This window comes from Osmerus mordax, chromosome 4 (genome assembly GCF_038355195.1).
Source record: "Osmerus mordax isolate fOsmMor3 chromosome 4, fOsmMor3.pri, whole genome shotgun sequence".
NCBI lineage: Eukaryota > Metazoa > Chordata > Actinopteri > Osmeriformes > Osmeridae > Osmerus > Osmerus mordax.
In genome coordinates this window covers 21,559,972-21,577,478 of record NC_090053.1, presented here as the reverse complement: position 1 = coordinate 21,577,478, position 17,507 = coordinate 21,559,972, and the positions used below count along the sequence as shown (strand labels likewise).

Genomic DNA, 17,507 nt, shown 5'->3' with positions numbered 1-17,507 from the left:
ACACTCTGAAATGACAGTTTTGTGGTCCTTTCAGACCTGGAGGGGCACCCGGGGCAAGTCTTAGACACAGGAGAGAAGGGTTGATCCTTCCTTAGCAGACAGGGGCTAATTGTGGATGACACCTGTGTTAGTCTTCTCATTCTCGGCTGACCTTTTGAGCTGTAAGCAATTCTGTGTGAGGTAGGTTGTGTTTTGCTACCTTATTTTGTTTAGCTGACAAATGCTATTCTTCAAATCTTCTAGTGGCCTGTTATGAAACAGGCAATATGTCCTGGCCTTATCTGCACTTAAGGCTGCATTAGCTACCTCAGGTGTCTTCTGCATAGGTACACAGGACCTGAGCTGTCATCTGCTGTTACTGTGCTGGGGCGGAGCGCTGCCCCCGCATTCACCGTCATGCTGACTGGGACAAGACCTCTGGTCAGGACCGCTGGGAGGACGTCTGATGAGCTGAGCAGGCCCAGCTTGTGGCACTCAGTCCAAGCTCCGGGGTTTTGATTCTGACAAGAGATGACACTCCCGGCTCTACTTAAAAGCCTGAAGAGAAACGCATCTGTCCTTGTCTTCTCACCATCTCCTGATCATATTTTACAGGCCGAGTCGACTTGGACTCCTCTGTCCTTCAAGAAACTTCTGGGAGCCGGGGGGGGCAATCTTCCTCAAGCAATTCATCAATCATTATCAGCATTTCAGAATACTGTTGATGTGTGTCTCAGAGGATAACACGGAAGACACAGACAGCCCACTGTGCTGTGTCACTGTGCACACAGGTGAGAGCTGAGTGTCACTGTGCACACAGGTGAGAGCTGAGTGTCACTGTGCACACAGGTGAGAGCTGAGTGTCACTGTGCACACAGGTGAGAGCTGAGTGTCACTGTGCACTGAGCTGACATCAAACCTCTCATCGGACCCAGGAAACATCCCCTATTATCTTGACTGTCTCTACCGCAATTTCCTAATGGAAATAGGAATAGCAGTAATTGTACTGTGATTACACTGACCTGATGGGAAATAAGGTACTTGTTGTGTCGGATGTGCTAATCCATCGCTGCCACTGCTTGATACCCACTTGGGAGAAGTGAGTATCAAGACATGAATTAAACTCCCAATAGCTGTCACACTGCTTCCAGATGGTGTCTGAAATTGTTCCATCATCATTGATCCTCCTGTCGCTGTCGATCAGGCGCGTCTCCTCTGTTGTCCTCACCTCTGGTACATCTGTGCTACTTGGCAACAAAAAGAGCAGAAACGGGAACTTGTACTTGCCCCAAGCCTTCATGTCATGTGAGGGCAAGGTAGGGACCTGGGTCCTCTACGCCGGTGTTTGTAATGTGAACACGTCTGTCTGGCTCTGAGACACAAGGTTTGCAGCGGGAGGTTGGGATAGTTATTGTGTGTTCCTAAAACATGTCTTGAACCACAGTGCTGTGTGCATAGGCTTTAAAGCAGGCCTCATTACTATGGAAACTGTTTATTCTGAAATCATTTTTTCTTTTAGCGCAACAATGTACAAAAAAGAATCTTGTAATCTCAGAAATAAATGCCCTGCCAGTATTTCTGAGCGTCTTTTGGAGTGAGATGGAAATGAGTGAAATTCCTCAACATAAAGCTGTTCCACATAAAACATGGAAACTGCCAGTTTGACAAACACACATTGCTGTCACAATGGAAAATCAATCAAGTAAATCAATAGAAAAAAAATAATAATACAAAATACAAAAAATACATAAAAAAAGAGAGAGGAAACCAAAATGCAATGGCAAAAGTACAGCATCACGTAATAATAAATGCACAAACGTAGCGTCCTTAAAATGGGGTTGTTGTGCTTGTTTGTCTGTTGCAGGAAGGCTCCTAGCTTCTGTTACAGCAGCTGTGAAGGAACTTTTTGAAGAAGTTCCTGAACTCTGTGTTGAAGACGGTGTAGATGACGGGGTTGAGGGCACTGTTGACGTAGCCCAGCCAGGTGACGATGCTCATCAGGCTGGAGGGGATGGAGCAGGTGGAGCACCTGGCTCTCATGGTGTGCACCACAAAGAAGGGCGTCCAGCAGAACAGGAACACACCTGCAGGAACAGGAAGGAACTTTAAAAACAAACAACAACAAAAAAATCTTCTTTTTTTTGTATGAAGGGGGAAATAAGTGTTGAGTCCCAGAGGCAGCAGACAGGTTCTGCCCCCCTGGAGGTCTATGATCCTCATTCACAAAAGGCTGTAGAGATTGGAGGCAACCTTGAATATTTGGAATCTGAATGCATATCCTAATCATGTTTGATAACCCTGTGATTGCTTATCAGGTCTCCATAATAACTGCAGTTTTCAGTGGAGTGTTCCATGAGGAGAAACTAAAACATCAACTTAATATGTGCATCACCTACAGAGTCCTTCTCTCTCCGAGTCAAACCAAACGAGGGTGTGATTGAAATAGTCCAGGGTGACCTTGGAGTCTGATTGAAACCATCTCATCATCCAGTTCAATTACATCTGCATTAAAGAGCAAGATAACCCTCTAAACATGGTAAGGGATGAGTTTACAGCGATGGCATGTTGTGTCATTTATGATTAATGATGTGGACAGTGACAAACGCTTGGAGGTTGGCTCCAATCACTATCTTAAACAGACAAATGCCTTTTCAAGTCAAATCAGTGCCCATACAACAAGCAGTTCCTCCCATACTTATCTTCAGAAAGATGTATAGGGCATACGAACATGTAGGCTAGTCATTCATTAAGCTGATGGAACTGTGCCTGGTCTCATTAAGTATGTGAAGATGCATGCAGGTCTGATGAGAAGGTGTGTCAGGATGGGTGAGACAGACTGAGTTACAGACTCACATCCACACTGGAAACACACCTGCTAGCACCCTGCCCCCGCTTGGCTGAATAATTCAAAAATGCTGATGGGTTTTCTATTAATATCCTGCATGGAGGGATGAGAGGAGGACTCTTCTCTGTCGGAGGGATGAGAGGAGGATTAGACTCTTCTCTGTCGGAGGGAGGTCTCAACTCCCACTGGACATTCAGAGATCTTTCTGTTTCCTGGGATGTTCTTGGGAGTCCCGAAGACAAATCTTAGGCAGGAGTCATCAATTCAAAAAATCTCAAATCACATGCTCTAAATGGAATACTGAGATCATGTGTCCCTTCCCAGCTTAGCAGATCGGTTTGAATACCAGAGAGGTGCTTCATCATTCTGACTGTCTGCAGTTGGTTAAGATCCATCAGTCTTCAGATCTAATAGCATGGGTGAGGGGAGGAGGTGAAATAATGTGCTGGCCCTTTTGATGCAAACAGCCTTCACCCTCATAATTCTGCAGGTTTCTATAGGGCACCATACAGCCCAACCAGTAGCAGCATCGCATAATAACTCATAGAACGGGGGGCTGGTGCTGACCCGAGGCTCCGCCAGTGTGTCATTGTGAGAGGACGTCCTCTGAAAGACGACCCTGGAGCTACTGTGAAGACCCCCTTTTCAAAGCCCTTCAATCGCATCGACCGATTTACTTTTACCACCCAAGATTTTTTTAATTAGATGTTTAAAACGATTTAATTTAGTCCGTTTAAGGATGCGAGCAAATATGAAGACATATTTAAATGGTTGAATTGATCTGTATCTAAAAGCCATATCCGCAGTCTGTTTATGGGACATAGATCGATGGGAGAAAGTGTTGAAGCTATCTTGTGGTTGAGTTGGCTGAACCAGCAGAGCTGAGTATGCTGTCTTCATCCACAAGAAGAGATAGGCTGCTTATCTTCCAGACAATCTTTTATCAGACAGCCTGTGGCTCGGCTTGTGAGGCACATCACACACGCATGCCATGACGGACAGAAATCGTTTTTTTTTTCCAACCTTTGTTTTTGCTTTCAAGCAACCTTTATATTAACTATTACCTACTACTACTCTGCTGACTGATTCAGAACTGGTTGTTGTTTACACTTGTAATATCTTCAAAAAATTGGTTGTGGTTCAAAACAAATGGACACGTACATATAGATCCTGTCAAATGAGTATATTGAATTCAGTTCTATGTCAAAGCTTTTTAAGTGAATTTGACCTTTGAAGCAGTGTTTTTTTTCTTTGGCTCTCGACGAAGGTGGTCGCATTTTTCTCTCCTCCCCTCCCTGACCTTCCCTGCTTGGCTGTGTCTTGTCTTGTCTCAAGATACTCTCTCATCATCACTCTCCGAAACTAGAAGCATGGAATTAATTAGCTGGTCTCTCAATGCTATTGACACCATCTTCTCGAAGAGAAGCTCGGGTTCGGGGGAACCCAACTGTCCGGACGGGATGTTCGCAGCTGGCTACACGATGGACGCGTGGGAGAATTGGCGTGTCGTGTGTCTAGCGGTGCTTTCCGTGGAGGACGTTGAAGACATCTTCATATTCGGAACCATGATTACAGGCTTTCTGCTGTTTGGAATAGGCGCTGGCTTTGTATATCGGAAAATTAACCCTTGTGCTGCCTTCGGGTCACATGACCCAAAGGTTCATAACGAACCACCGTTGTGTTTACCCAATTTTACCCAATACAAAAACAAATTTTTTTTTTTTTCTTTTAACCATTGCAATGTGGGGGGTCTGAGACAGCCTTTTTCCTTGTTTGGCTGGCGGGTCTGTGTCCAGAACCTACCATGGCTGCAGGTCCAGATGCTGCTTGTCTACCCCCCCCCACTCCCCGTTGCAAGTCACGTGTTTTTGTAAATGTTGTTGTGCTTATGTGCTGAGGTTTTTGTCTGTTCCCACACTGTACTCCTCTAGGAGCATTGTCTGGGTGTTGCCTTTTTCTCTCCTCCTCTCTCCTCATGTTATGCTCGTCCTGTCTACCCCCTTGTCATGTTTGTGTATTAGAAACTGCAAGTGGCAGCTCGGATCTAAGATGGATTCGAGAGACCGCAGATAGAGTGCGGCTAGTTTGGTTTGTTAAACGTTTTAGATCAACACTTGTATTATTGTTTTTGTTGATTTTATGTAAAGCACTTTGAGCTGCAATTCTTGTATGAAAAGTGCTATATAAATAAATTCTTACTTACTTACTTACTTACTAATGAATGCCTGTCTTATGTTCAGTAGCCCTGGCCAGCTGCAGTGACCAAGTACTGCTGGACTAATCCTGGTTTACCACCTGGATCAGTCAGGCAAAAGGTTTGCAGGACCTGACTGGTTCAGAGAACTCTTTCTACACAATAACTCAGTATTGAACTGTCTATCCCTCCTCCAGATCTTTGGGATGGTGGACAGAAATCTCATGAAAGATGACAGTTTATTTTCCCTCACCCTGTTTCTTCTCCTCCCTTCCCCCTCTCTTTATCTCTCTTGCTTGCCCTCTCAATCTCAGCTGTGTTTGTGTGTGAGTGTGTGTGTGAGTGTGAGTGTGTGTAAGTGTGTGTGTACTGTACTGTGAAAATGATTGAGGCCTGGGGCTTCCAGGGATCCGCTAGCACAGAGTCCTTCCACGCCCCCTTGTGCCCTTGTCTCTGACATCCAGACAAGGTGTGTGTGTGACTGTCAGGAGATGTGTGTGACTGTCAGGAGGTGTGTGTGACTGTCAGGAGGTGTGTGTGTTTGACTGTCAGGAGGTGTGTGTGTTTGACTGTCAGGAGGTGTGTGTGTGTGTGTGTGTGTGTGTGTGACTGTAGGCCTCCTGGGACAGACAGTAGGGCAGTCTCTCTTTCTAAAGACAGTTGGTTCAGTTTTATGGACATCAACAAATAATAGACTTTTCCCATTGTGCAAGAATGAAACTCTCATTTCAGTTCTAAAACGTGACAGGGTTAGATGCCTGTCTCCCCAATATATACATCAGCATGCAAAACTGACATAGCCATAGCTAGTGTTGTTTCCACATAGCTTACTACCTGTCAGCCCTGCCATTATCAACTCCTTCAATGTGATTTTAAACGGTTGCCCCATATCAATAATTCCTCAACATTTTAACATTGAACATAAATGTTTTAAGTGAGTTTGGTCAATCCTGAAGACCATGCACCCAAACAGGGTAGAACTCCTCCCACCATGCAGCTAGTCACTCTCCTGTTACTGACGAGAGCCAGGCCAAGGCTTTACAGCCAGTCAGGCAAACCCTTACATAATAATTGGATGTAGGATTATGGGCTGAATGATTAGCTGGATGTATCATGTCTACCTATTAAAGCTTTCCCTTTTCAGGCCTGGCTGTGTGGATTAAACAGTGTGGATGATGTTGATGGGACAGCAAGTATGAGAAGATGTGTCTGTTACTGAGTTATGAGCAGGAATGTTCAAGGCCCTTGACGTGTGTTATTAACTGGGGGTCGCATACCAATTTACAGTATACACAAACTTATACTCCAAACACGGATTGAATGCGTCTGTCCAAATACATTCTTTGTTGATTCATTGTTATTATAAGGCTTGTTTTCCACTGAAGAACCTCTGAAGAAACTGATTGAGGTCAGAGCAATGCTGGGTAGTTTGTTTGACCCTAAAGAAGATGACATTTTACACTTAAATCACATTTTCCTGTCATGATTATGATGATTATGCTAGTCTGACAGTGATCCTGGTTTAGGGACTAGTATATTCACGTTTGTCAGCTTGTGAGAGTGCGTCTTGCAAACTGGCATGCATATCAAACGTGAATTTGTATTCAGTCAGAGTGGATTATCTGATTCAATCTGTACCAAGCTAAATCCTTGCTGTGGGACTGATACTGAAGAGTTCTGTCTTTAACCACTGATCAACTAACAGTAACTAATGATTACTTTATTACTCTTATACTGTTTGGAATGCTCTGAATATAATAAAGAATGTTTGATCTACACCCTGCTATATGAGCTCATGAGAACATAGGACATCAGGGCCATTTCTAGGAGTCCTATCTGAAGCCTAAACAAACACTATCTAGCACAATGAACGCAGCGTCTTCTTTCTGTGCTTGCGGAGGCTGTGTTGATGTCACCCCCTGACATTACTTAAGGGAGTAAAACCTCCCATATTGTGATACTATTTAACTGCCCTTCATTTCTGTATTCTTTGTTCAGCCTTCTGAGATACTCAACTTGATTTTGTCTCTACTTAGCAATTAACTTCATTGACTTGGTACTTTCACAGTAATTGGGAACAAACAAATACATCTTCAACCAGTCAGGAGTCAGGTGGCTGAGCGGTGAGGGAATCGGGCTAGTAATCCGAAGGTTGCCAGTTCGATTCCCGGTCATGCAAACTGACGTTGTGTCCTTGGGCAAGGCACTTCACCCTACTTGCCTCGGGGGAATGTCCCTGTACTTACTGTAAGTCGCTCTGGATAAGAGCGTCTGCTAAATGACTAAATGTAAATGTAACCAACCAAGATCCATCGACTGAGAGGCAACGTCAGGAGAGTGACTCACCCACGACCACAGGAAGCACCTTCATGGCCTTCCTCTCCCGGCCGTTGATCTTGGCTCTCTTCCTCTTCGGGGGTTCAGGGATGAACCTGTAGGAGGAGAAGGCCACCGTGGGCACGGGCCGGTCCTTGGGCCCCAGGGGGCCGAAGGAGCAGGGCCGCTCCGTGTCCTGGTCTGTGAGGTCCCGCTCGATGATGGGAGGCAGGGGCGGGGGCAGGGAGGCCAGCGGGGGCAGGGAGGCTGCGGCCTCCTGAAGCTTCCTACAGGCCTGGAGGCTGCACCTCAGCTTGGCCTTGCGCGCCTCCTCCCAGCGCCGCAGCCCCCGGAACATCCCACAGTACAGCAGCAGCATGATGGGGCAGGGGATGAAGAAGGAGCACACGGACGAGTACACCACGTAGTCGTCGTCCTCCAGCTTGCACTCGCTGGTGTCCCGTCTGGGGACGTTGTTGATGCCGAACATGATGGGGGAGGCCACGGCCAGGGCCAGGATCCAGGTGCCAGACAGCAGGAACATCTGTCTCTGGTCCACGTGTTTACGGTTGTAGTTCAGTGGGATGACCACCGCGATGAACCTGGCAGAGCAAACAGAGGCTTGACTAGACTGCATCCCTCACATGCTGTCGTCGTTACTGGAGAAGATGGTAAGCTCTCTAAACATGCACCTCTACATGCTGCAAGTCACACTACTTTGTGACGTTGAACAATGAGGCCAGGAATGATTGGTATCATAATCAGTTGTCTGTAATGCTAATTAGGGAATTAGCTCTAGTTGTCCACAACTATAGAGGTTTTCTAAAGACACGATCATAAATCCTGAGACACAACCATGTCACCGTGTCAGCCTGGGCAACACTTTGCAAAGAGAAAGATTAGATAAACCACTAACCGCTTCACAAATACATAATATTTCATTCTTAGAAGCAGACCCTCTTCTGGGATTTGTGTTTGTCTTTCCTCGTTTGTCTTCTCAAAGACATGAGACGTATTTTCAGTATGGGGAAAGGAGATGTGAGGTCGTTCGTGAGAACAAGGACTGTGTTTGTAATCAGGGCCAGCCGCGGAGGCCCCGGAGCCTGCTGGCGAAGCGTCCAGGGTCTGCTCCCTGGGGTCGCTGGTGCACGTCCACAGCACTGACACGCAGCCTGCTAGGAGCTCCTGGGAGCAGCACGGCTCGGACAGACGTCAGTGTTGGTGCGTGTGTGTGTCAGACAGTCTGGATGGAGAGGTTAATTAGCTTCCACGCATTCTCTACTGTTATCCTGACCTGGATAACATTTTATATCTAAGCATGACCTTGCCTGGCACCTACAGACTGGGAGAAATGTTAATTGTGTTGTTGTCTAAACCAGGGCTCTCAACACTGGGCATGGAGGGAGTGATTTGGGTTGTTGTGGACCAGTACAGACAGTTGCTCGAAGAGTTAAAACGAGCAATTAAAACTGACATTTTATTTTGAAAAAACATTGAAAAACAAATATTTTGAGGGAACCTTCCTCATATATTTCCAACTTGTGACACACTGCTGATTCTGTTACAGTTCCACCAAGACTGAACCTTAACCACCTCATCAGAGCAGGACCCAGACCAGACCAGACCCAGACAGAACGTACCTGTCGATGCTGATAGCACACAGGTTGAAGATGGAGGCTGTACAGAGCATTACATCCATGGTCATCAGGCTGTCGCAGATGGTCATGTTCAGGGACCATACTCCCCCCTGGAACTGGAGCACAAACACACACCAGCCGTCAGCAACGTGTTTAGGGAGAAAGGCTGGTTCCTTCCTGCTCCTCTTCCTTCCTGCCCCTCTTCCTTCCTGCTCCTCTTCCTTCCTGCCCCTCTTCCTTCCTGCCCCTCTTCCTTCCTGCCCCTCTTCCTTCCTGCTCCTCTTCCTTCCTGCCCCTCTTCCTTCCTGCCCCTCTTCTTTCCTGCCCCTCTTCCTTCCTGCTCCTCTTCCTTCCTGCCCCTCTTCCTTCCTGCCCCTCTTCCTTCCTACCCCTTTTCCTTCCTGCCCCTCTTCCTTCCTGCTCCTCTTCCTTCCTGCCCCTCTTCCTTCCTGCCTCTCTTCCTTCCTGCCCCTCTTCCTTCCTGCCCCTCTTCCTTCCTGCTCCTCTTCCTTCCTGCCCCTCTTCCTTCCTGCCCCTCTTCCTTCCTGCTCCAAAGCTCTGCATCGCATCGTCTACGTTTCCATCTGAGCTTCCTCATGAAAGGAGCAGTGCCAGAAAGAAGGAGGCTGGTTCCCTTCCTCCCTCCCTCTCAGCCGTACTCCTTAGAGCCTCTGGGTGATTGAGACTGCAGGTCTGATGCACAATGACACGGTTGTTTTGGGGGGGGGGGGTTGCAATGTCACCCACACACCCCTCCCCAAAATAGCCATTTTAATTTGCCTTCTCACTGGTCTGCATGACCTATATTTGTGTGTTGACTGCGTGACGAGTTTGTGAGGTAAAAAAATAGATATCAGATAGAGGGAGAAGGAACTTGTAGGTTCTCTGCCCTCATGGCCTTGGTGTAGCCCATCACAGGCCAGTGAAGAGAACACTGATAGCCCGTCATAGTGTCCAGACAAGGGTCGATGACGGTGACCCAGGCTTGGGAATGGAATGTTTGGTGAGTGGGACTAGCCAACCCTTGTTAGTGTGTCTCTACTAGCAAACGCCATGTGCTGGGATGGGAGGGAGGGGGAGAGGGAGGGAGGGCTCAGGGCTCTAGCTGGTGGTGACTGACTATCGGGGACAAGTGTGTTTTGTGTGTGGGTGTGTAGGGGAGCGAGCCACAGGAGCACTGACCCACTCTCCCATTGCAGGGGTTGGACAGAGTTCATGCAACAACAGTACATTTGATTGCATTTTTGAAACAATTGTGAGAGGATCCCAAGGCCCAGTACATTTGACTATGCTTCACAGGTTCAGAGAGGCAGATATAATCAATCCCAGAGGATTTTATTTTGTCATATGGGAAGCAAGAATGGTTGCAGATTGACACAGGCAATGAAGCACTAATGAATATGGGCCAGTTCTTATACAATCAAACTGCTGTCCGGAGAGATTAGTTCTTACTTATGTAGTTGCTCACCTCGGGATTAATTAAGGCAACAAATCCTCAAGGCACGTTGTGAAGTAGAATATATACCAGGTCTCACTTGTAAATAACTTGAACGTAGACTGTATGTAGTTTATAATGAATTCAAAAATATATGATTACATTATCCAATAGGATATTGCCTATAGCCTCATGAATATTCATGACTCATTTTTCACAGCAGTTTTTCTTCACGTATGTTTGCCATTCACCGACTCATAAAAACTCTTCAGGCTACTGCGATGACAATGGAAGTGGCATGTAGCATACATTGACAGATGAAATGGAGAATAATTTCATTTATCATTATGATTATGCAGATGTCACATTATAATCATTAAAGTGACATTTAACCACACCCGAATGTTTAACATGTTACTCACCTCCGCATACACAAACAGTGGCAGAACCAAAACGGCCAACATCAAATCAGCAACAGCCAAACTGACAATGAAGTAGTTCGTTGTAGTTTTCAAAGCTTTTTCTGTGTGTACGCTGAGACAGACTAGTAAATTCCCACAAATGATGACCACGATTAGCAAAATTCCGAATATAAGAGCTGGAAAGTTATATTCACTGTCCGGGACTGGCACAGTGTTGTTTGAGACGGCGAGATTGTCTTGCATTTCTGCGAACACCCGCTTTCGCCCCGAAAAGGTTCCACTCTCCCTCTCTAACCGTGGTCAGAGCGAAAGCGGCGGTCTTGGGAATACTTTTCATGTGGGTATCGGCTCAAACCTGCATTCAAGATGTTTTTCATTTCTAAGTTTCATTTCATAAGCTTGTCCTTCGTCCGTCAGTCGTCTTCGCGCCGAGGATATGAGGAGGACGCGCAGCGTCGTGCTACTCGCCATCAAACTTTTGCGCGCGTTCTTTACGCAGGGCTTTCGAGCCAGTCAGGCAGGAACAATACATCAACAGCATGAATCAAACTTCAGCCAGACGCATGCACTGTCCCATACATATTTTAATGTACCGGTTCATTCTAATCAATGATTTAAACTAGTCTTACAATTTGGCACGGTTCATCAATTCCTCGGCAGCCCCGTATTCTCAGCAAAGTGAGGAGGCTTATCAAGAACACTGTTCCAAATCCACAGCTTAAAGCCGCTTACACCTTTGTTTCCATTCTGTCCTTGAGCTCCGGTCGAGTACAGTCTGGAGCTGCGCGGTGCATTTATGTGCCAGTCACAAGGCCGTCCGAGTGGGAGTTTTAACGGCAATAATGACACATTCTAAGTAGTCATCGACTTGTCTTAAATTAACGAGTAGCAGGCATATATGTCAATTACCTCGGCAACAATTAGGCCTAGTTTGCCGGTATGGGTTAAAAATGATAACAAACGTAGTTTATTTCGTTATAGTACTGTAGCATAATCCCTTTGTTGAATATCAGACTGAATATGTGCGCTTGTAGACCCAGCTGCGTTTTTCCACTTGGTTTGTCAAAATAACCACAGAATCCGTCTGGCCCCCAAGTGGGAGCCAGCGGATCCCAATCGCCTCAGGTCATGCTGAACAAAAGAACAAGTGCACTCGCTTAAGTCTTGCCACTTCCGAATTGTGATTCAAGTGCCAACCTCTGTCTGTCTGGGAAGGGAATTGGTAGCAACTGGCAGCGATGTGACTGATACGCGCTGTTCTTTTCTCCTTTGACTCTGCACTCGCTCTCCTAACCCATCCTCTGGATAAACAGAACGATACTAAGAAGAAATTCCAAGTGCGTCTAACGCTGAATCACCAAATGCAAAAACATCGTTGAACAAACCTGAATTATGAAATGTCTATAGTTAGCCTATGTTATCTTCACCCATCAGGTGTAACCTAAGGGTGGTATTTCATGAGTCTGTTTGACAGTGGCAAATGACAAAGTAATCAGACTTAATCTTTTTCTGTAGACTATTGTTGAGAACTGCAGCAAGACCAGCAATACTCATGAAACAGTAACCGCGTTATTCCTCCCCATATTATGGATCAGAAGTGAGTGTTCTGACCTGTTGCAAGCCAACACAGACTTGTTCTAGACCAGCATTTATTTTTCAAACCCACAGAGGCCTATAGCTTACTTCGATTCAGTGTTATGTTATCGGCTCTGTCTGTAATGTACGTGGGTCCGTGCGTGTGTCTGTGCGGGCTCATTTCCATGGAGACTTGATGAGGTCATGATGATACTGTTGATGGAGTCCTCAGGCACCCGACCCTCTGGCCGTCTCCCGCGTAGTGTCCTGGTGGGCCGGTGGATAGGATGAGTCACAAATGTTCTCAATAATGCCGAACCTCATCAGATTATTTATTTGCCCTATCGGTCGCTTTTGTCTGCCAGTGTTTGGATATAAAAACGTGCAGATGTTCTGTAGGCCTACATGTATGGAAATCATTGAAAATCAACCAACAATATGTATTTCACCTTGTTGTTTTAGTCGGCGACTTTAAAGCGTTCAAACGTGAACCAATAAGCTATTTGAGTTAGTTTACAGAATATTGATCCCACAGCTTCTTGATCATTTGCCACAGTTTGGGTTTTCTCAAGCTGCAATTTAAATGATAATGACAGAGATGTCATGTTGTCATCAACAACATATGCCTACTGTAGTTTTCCGATTTCTGTCTATCTCATTTTGATGTTGCTGAGATTCACATCTCTCACTCTGAAAACAATGTTGGAAACACATTTCTACTTTACAATGTTGGCCCTGAGATCAAACCAACAACAACAACAGTTCATCCTCTTCAACTGCTTCCTATCAATTCTGAAGGACAAATATAGTCCCTCTCTCCCACGGCGGGCGAGGCACCTCCTGATAGATTGAGGCCTTTCAGGCTGTTGAGGGATGAGGATGTGTCTAATGGTCCTAACAACATTGGTGGCGCTCCACTGCTCTGCCGTCTGTGAACAATGAGGCCTGCGAGACCCTGGCGCTTCAGACCAGCGGCCAGTTAAACGCTGTGTCTACAAATCAGAGCTCCACTCGCTCGCATCACAGAGACAAAACCACAACTGTGGGGGCATCACTGAAGATCACACTGTCTACAAGATGCTTCAGTAACACAGTGTCCTCTACGTCACATGCTCTGGCACCGCACATTGCATTAGAAAAAATATGTCTGGCCAATTTACATCTACCAGCATAGCACAGCCATCTGAAAGACTGATTGATATTTTTCTGCGGAGAGAGGATATTTTAGGACCAGGTCATTTAGAGTTTTAGGGAAGCAAGGTTAACGGATATTTCCGTCACAGCCAGATTATTTATCGTCATGTTTTTGCAATTCCATCGTGTTCATCTTGAATAAACTGTTTTCCACACCAGTGGAACATCTGCGGAAATTACTTCGATGGCTCTTAAATGTGCTCGCTGATCACCCCCCCCCACAGTCCTCACCCCCCCCCCCCCACAGTCCTCACCCCCCCCCCCCAGTCCTCACGCCCCCCACAGTCCTCACGCCCCCCACAGTCCTCACGCCCCCCACAGTCCTCACGCCCCCCACAGTCCTCACGCCCCCCACAGTCCTCACGCCCCTTCACTGCTAGCTGTGACTTGCTGGGAAGTGCTGGGAAGAGAGGAATTAGAAGAGAGAGAGAGGGAGTTAATAGCTACATAAAAACTGGAATAATCACATTTCTGCCATCTTGTCACTTTCACACTTGTTGTTTCCCTAACAGACAGGTCAGGTTTTTGTCATATGTTTTTGGGCAGTTTCATGCTTTATTGGACTGATGTGTTACAGGAAAGACAGCGTGAGAGAGAGAGAGACACAGAGAGAGAGAGTGACATGCAGCAAAGGGCCAGGGCCAAAGTCTTCCTTACAGTACCTTGACACCTGGTCTTTCCTCGATGCCAGCGAGGAGAACTCTGGTGGGCTGAGAGAGAGAGAGAGGGAGAGAGAGAGGGGGAGAGAGGGAGGGCGGGAGAGAGAGTGAGTGAGAGAAAGCGAGAGACAGAAGGGGAACTGGAAAGGCACTGGCAACCGCTTGTTAAAACTGTCAGGTTCCAGGGAGTCAGTCAAAAAAAGAAAGAATTGATCCTCTCTCTTTCAGCAGTTTGTTATCGATTAAAGTAGTCTGAAGGAGGAATATAATATTGTCCCCATTTTAATGAAATCAATACAAGAGTGTGACAGATTTCAAATGAGAAACATCGATCACTATACCATCGACAGCTTATTAGTAAAAGTTTTCTTCGATGCCACCCCATACAATAGAATGAAAGCTAGTTTAAAGATCATACTTTAGAATTTTGTTTGTCCAAAACAAAGATCATCAACACAGCTGAGATGCGTGAATATTCTCTCACTATTTTTAGTGTCGATACTTGACACTGGCTAAAAAGTTTGGATGTGCAAACAATAACAAATAAACATTCACAAAAATGGAATCATTCCATATCAGCATGTAAGCGTCAGAACCCCTGAACCACTCTGCACATCCCACACTGGGGCATGTGCTCAATGAATGACACGTTGCAATGCTGTTCCAGATATTTGTCATTTAAATGTATTCTCAACCGTGTGAATTAAAACATTTAACATATTAAATATGTTTTAATAATGACCTTCTGCGGGGGCAGGGATCATGCTGTATTCCTTGGAAGCTCAATATATTTCTGAAGCTCATTTGAGATGTAAGGCGAAACATCAACATGGTCGAGACTGAATCTCGTCCCAGAGGGAGACACAGTTTCTCACCTGACTGATGGTGGTTTTCTCCAGAATATTCTCCAGCTGTTTCTGTGCTGCTGTTTTCCTCCCACTGAGGTTCAGCCAGCCTGAGGGACTGATCCCCTCAGTTCTCCTGGGATGAAGCACTAAGTGCCACAAAGGCACAAAAGTGTAGGCTTTTTCACTGCAAACATCCATGAAATTAACATTACTTATTTATTTTAAGGATTTAATGTTCTGTCCTACCATAGATGGGGTCCAATTAATTATGTTGAAATTAAATGTTTATTAAAAGACATTGAGATTCTTAATAAATGAATAGCTACTGTACACAGAGCCTGTGCTGTGTGTACAGTAGTGCAGTACACATGAACACCAGAATGGCACATACTTTCAATAGTGTCAGGTCACAAATCAGTAATTAATTTAGAAAAATACAGAGCAAGACCAAACATTACAGAAATGTTTTATTTCCCCTGAATACAATTGGGCCTTTGTAGAGTCTTTTTAGATTTGGTTCCAGAAAAGAAAAAAATACTTCTCAAAGACTGTTTGATGTTATGACCGACCATCCAGCCTCCTGTGGTTAGGGTGATTGGTGTGGTCAGTTGTAGTACAGCCCTATGGAAGGATATCTGCTATAATTGATAGGCCCAGCATTGAGAAGGATTCCACCTGTCAAAAGCACTTCAGGGCCGTTCAGCAGATGCCTCTGTTGTGTCGGTCACATCGTTCTCCTTATATGGGCACTGAATCATCTCTGCAGTCTGAACCAGTTTGAGTACACAAGGGGTTATTGTAACCCAAACAGAGTCTAAACTGGGGGGACTGGGGAGCTTCTAACTGGTGTTTAGGTCTGGAGATGTTTCCAGACCTAATCCTGGTCTCCTGGTCTGCTGGTCTCCTGGTCTCCTGGTCACCTAGTCTGCTGGTCTCCTGGTCTGCTGGTCTCCTGGTCTGCTGGTCTGCTGGTCTCCTGGTCTCCTGGTCTGCTGGTCTCCTGGTCTGCTGGTTTGCTTGTCTCCTGGTCTCCTGGTGTCCTGGTCTCCTGGTTTCCTGGTCTCCTGGTCTGCTTGCATCTGATCTGCTGGTCTCCTGGTCTCCTGGTCTTCTGGTCTTCTGGTCTTCTGGTCTCCTGGTCTGCTGGTCTCCTTGTCTCCTGGTCTGCTGGTTTCCTGGTCTGCTGGTCTGCTGGTTTCCTGGTCTGCTGGTCTCCTGGTCTGCTGGTCTCCTGGTTTGCTGGTCTCCTGGTCTGCTGGTCTGCTGGTCTGCTGGTCTCCTGGTCCCCTGGTCTCCTGGTCTCTTGGTCTGCTTGTCTCCTGGTCTCCTGGTCTCCTGGTCTGCTGGTCAGGTCATGCAGAAGGACCAGTGGGTGTTCAGCCCATGTCCTTGTTTGCTTTCCTCTCCACACAGTGGGCCCCTCTGGCTGTGGGGACATGCTATTGTTATCCTGCCTTAATGATAATTGGTCTTTTTGTCCTGTAATGATCCCTTTGTTATTTTTATTTTCATTCAGACAGGAATCTCCCTCTTTTCATTCGAGGTACATTTCACATTAGCTGAACTGCATATTAGAGTGCTGCATTATTTACTTCTAGCTAATATACTGTTGTTCACGTAATTCAATTGTGTTTCAGATTGGCTTGTACCTGATGTACAATGCGTGTTAAGCATTTATCTAAAACATTTTGTTTTGTCAGAAAAAAAATTGGTACGTAAATGTGTGAAGATAATGATCAACAAGACCTTCCCAGACTGTTTCATCTGGGCCAGGGATCCTCTACTGGACCCATGTGCAGCTGTGGATGTCCACCTTGTCAGCTGGACATGTATGATGGTCTCCTCTCATCCCATCTCATCAGAGGGTTGGACTCATCCATCATCTCCTGCTCTCCAGGCCACAGGCTCCGTAGACAGGGTGTGTTGCTATTCTGCTCTGTGAGGTCATTTGCGGATGTGGAGAGAGAGAGGGAGAGGGGGGAGAGAGAGAGAGGGGGGGGGGAGAGAGAGGGAGAAAGAAGGGGGGAGAGAGGGAGAGAGAGAGGCGGGAGAGAGAGGGGGAGGGGGGAGAGAGAGGGAGGGGGGAGAGAAACGGGGGAGAGAGGGAGAGGGGAGAGAGAGAGGCTGCAGTTAGAGAGAGAGAGGGGGGAGAGAGAGGGGGGAGAGAGGAAGAGGGGGGAGAGAGGAAGAGGGGGGAGAGAGAGAGGGGGGAGAGAGAGGGGGAGATAGAGAGGGAGAGGGGGGCGAGAGCGGGGGGGAGAGAGAGGGAGAGGGTGCAGAGAGAGGCTGCAGTTAGTCGAATGGAGAGGGGGGAGAGAGAGGGGGCGAGAGAGAGGGAGAGGGGGAGAGAGAGGCTGCAGTTAGTCTGATGGAGAGGGGGGAGAGAGAGGCTGCAGTTAGTCC

General features: G+C 46.5%; 1 protein-coding gene across 2 annotated transcripts; it reads right to left on the bottom strand.

The window, feature by feature from the left end:
- Positions 1–1,851: 1,851 nt before the first annotated feature.
- drd4a (dopamine receptor D4a) lies at positions 1,852–16,542 on the bottom strand. 2 transcript variants are annotated; one of them, XM_067235006.1, is made up of 5 exons: positions 16,521–16,542; positions 10,829–11,016; positions 8,975–9,087; positions 7,365–7,936; positions 1,852–2,063 (listed from the first exon to the last, which is right to left on the bottom strand). In XM_067235006.1, exons 1-5 carry the CDS (start codon positions 16,540–16,542, stop codon positions 1,852–1,854), a joined length of 1,107 nt encoding a protein of 368 aa, XP_067091107.1. The 2 variants fall into 2 exon arrangements, with proteins under 2 accessions (XP_067091107.1, XP_067091106.1); XM_067235005.1 differs by lacking the exon at positions 16,521–16,542 and having other exon boundaries at positions 10,829–11,071.
- Positions 16,543–17,507: the final 965 nt, after the last annotated feature.

Excerpts from the sequence above, each read along its gene's own strand:
- drd4a (XM_067235005.1), bottom strand. The coding sequence starts at position 11,071 with ATGCAAGACAATCTCGCCGTCTCAAACAACACTGTGCCAGTCCCGGAC. Across the intron at positions 9,088-10,828 it reads CACTGTTTGTGTATGCGGAG|TTCCAGGGGGGAGTATGGTC; the intron begins GTGAGTAACATG and ends TTTGTGCTCCAG. Across the intron at positions 2,064-7,364 it reads GGTGCTTCCTGTGGTCGTGG|GTGTGTTCCTGTTCTGCTGG; the intron begins GTGAGTCACTCT and ends CTGTTCCTGCAG.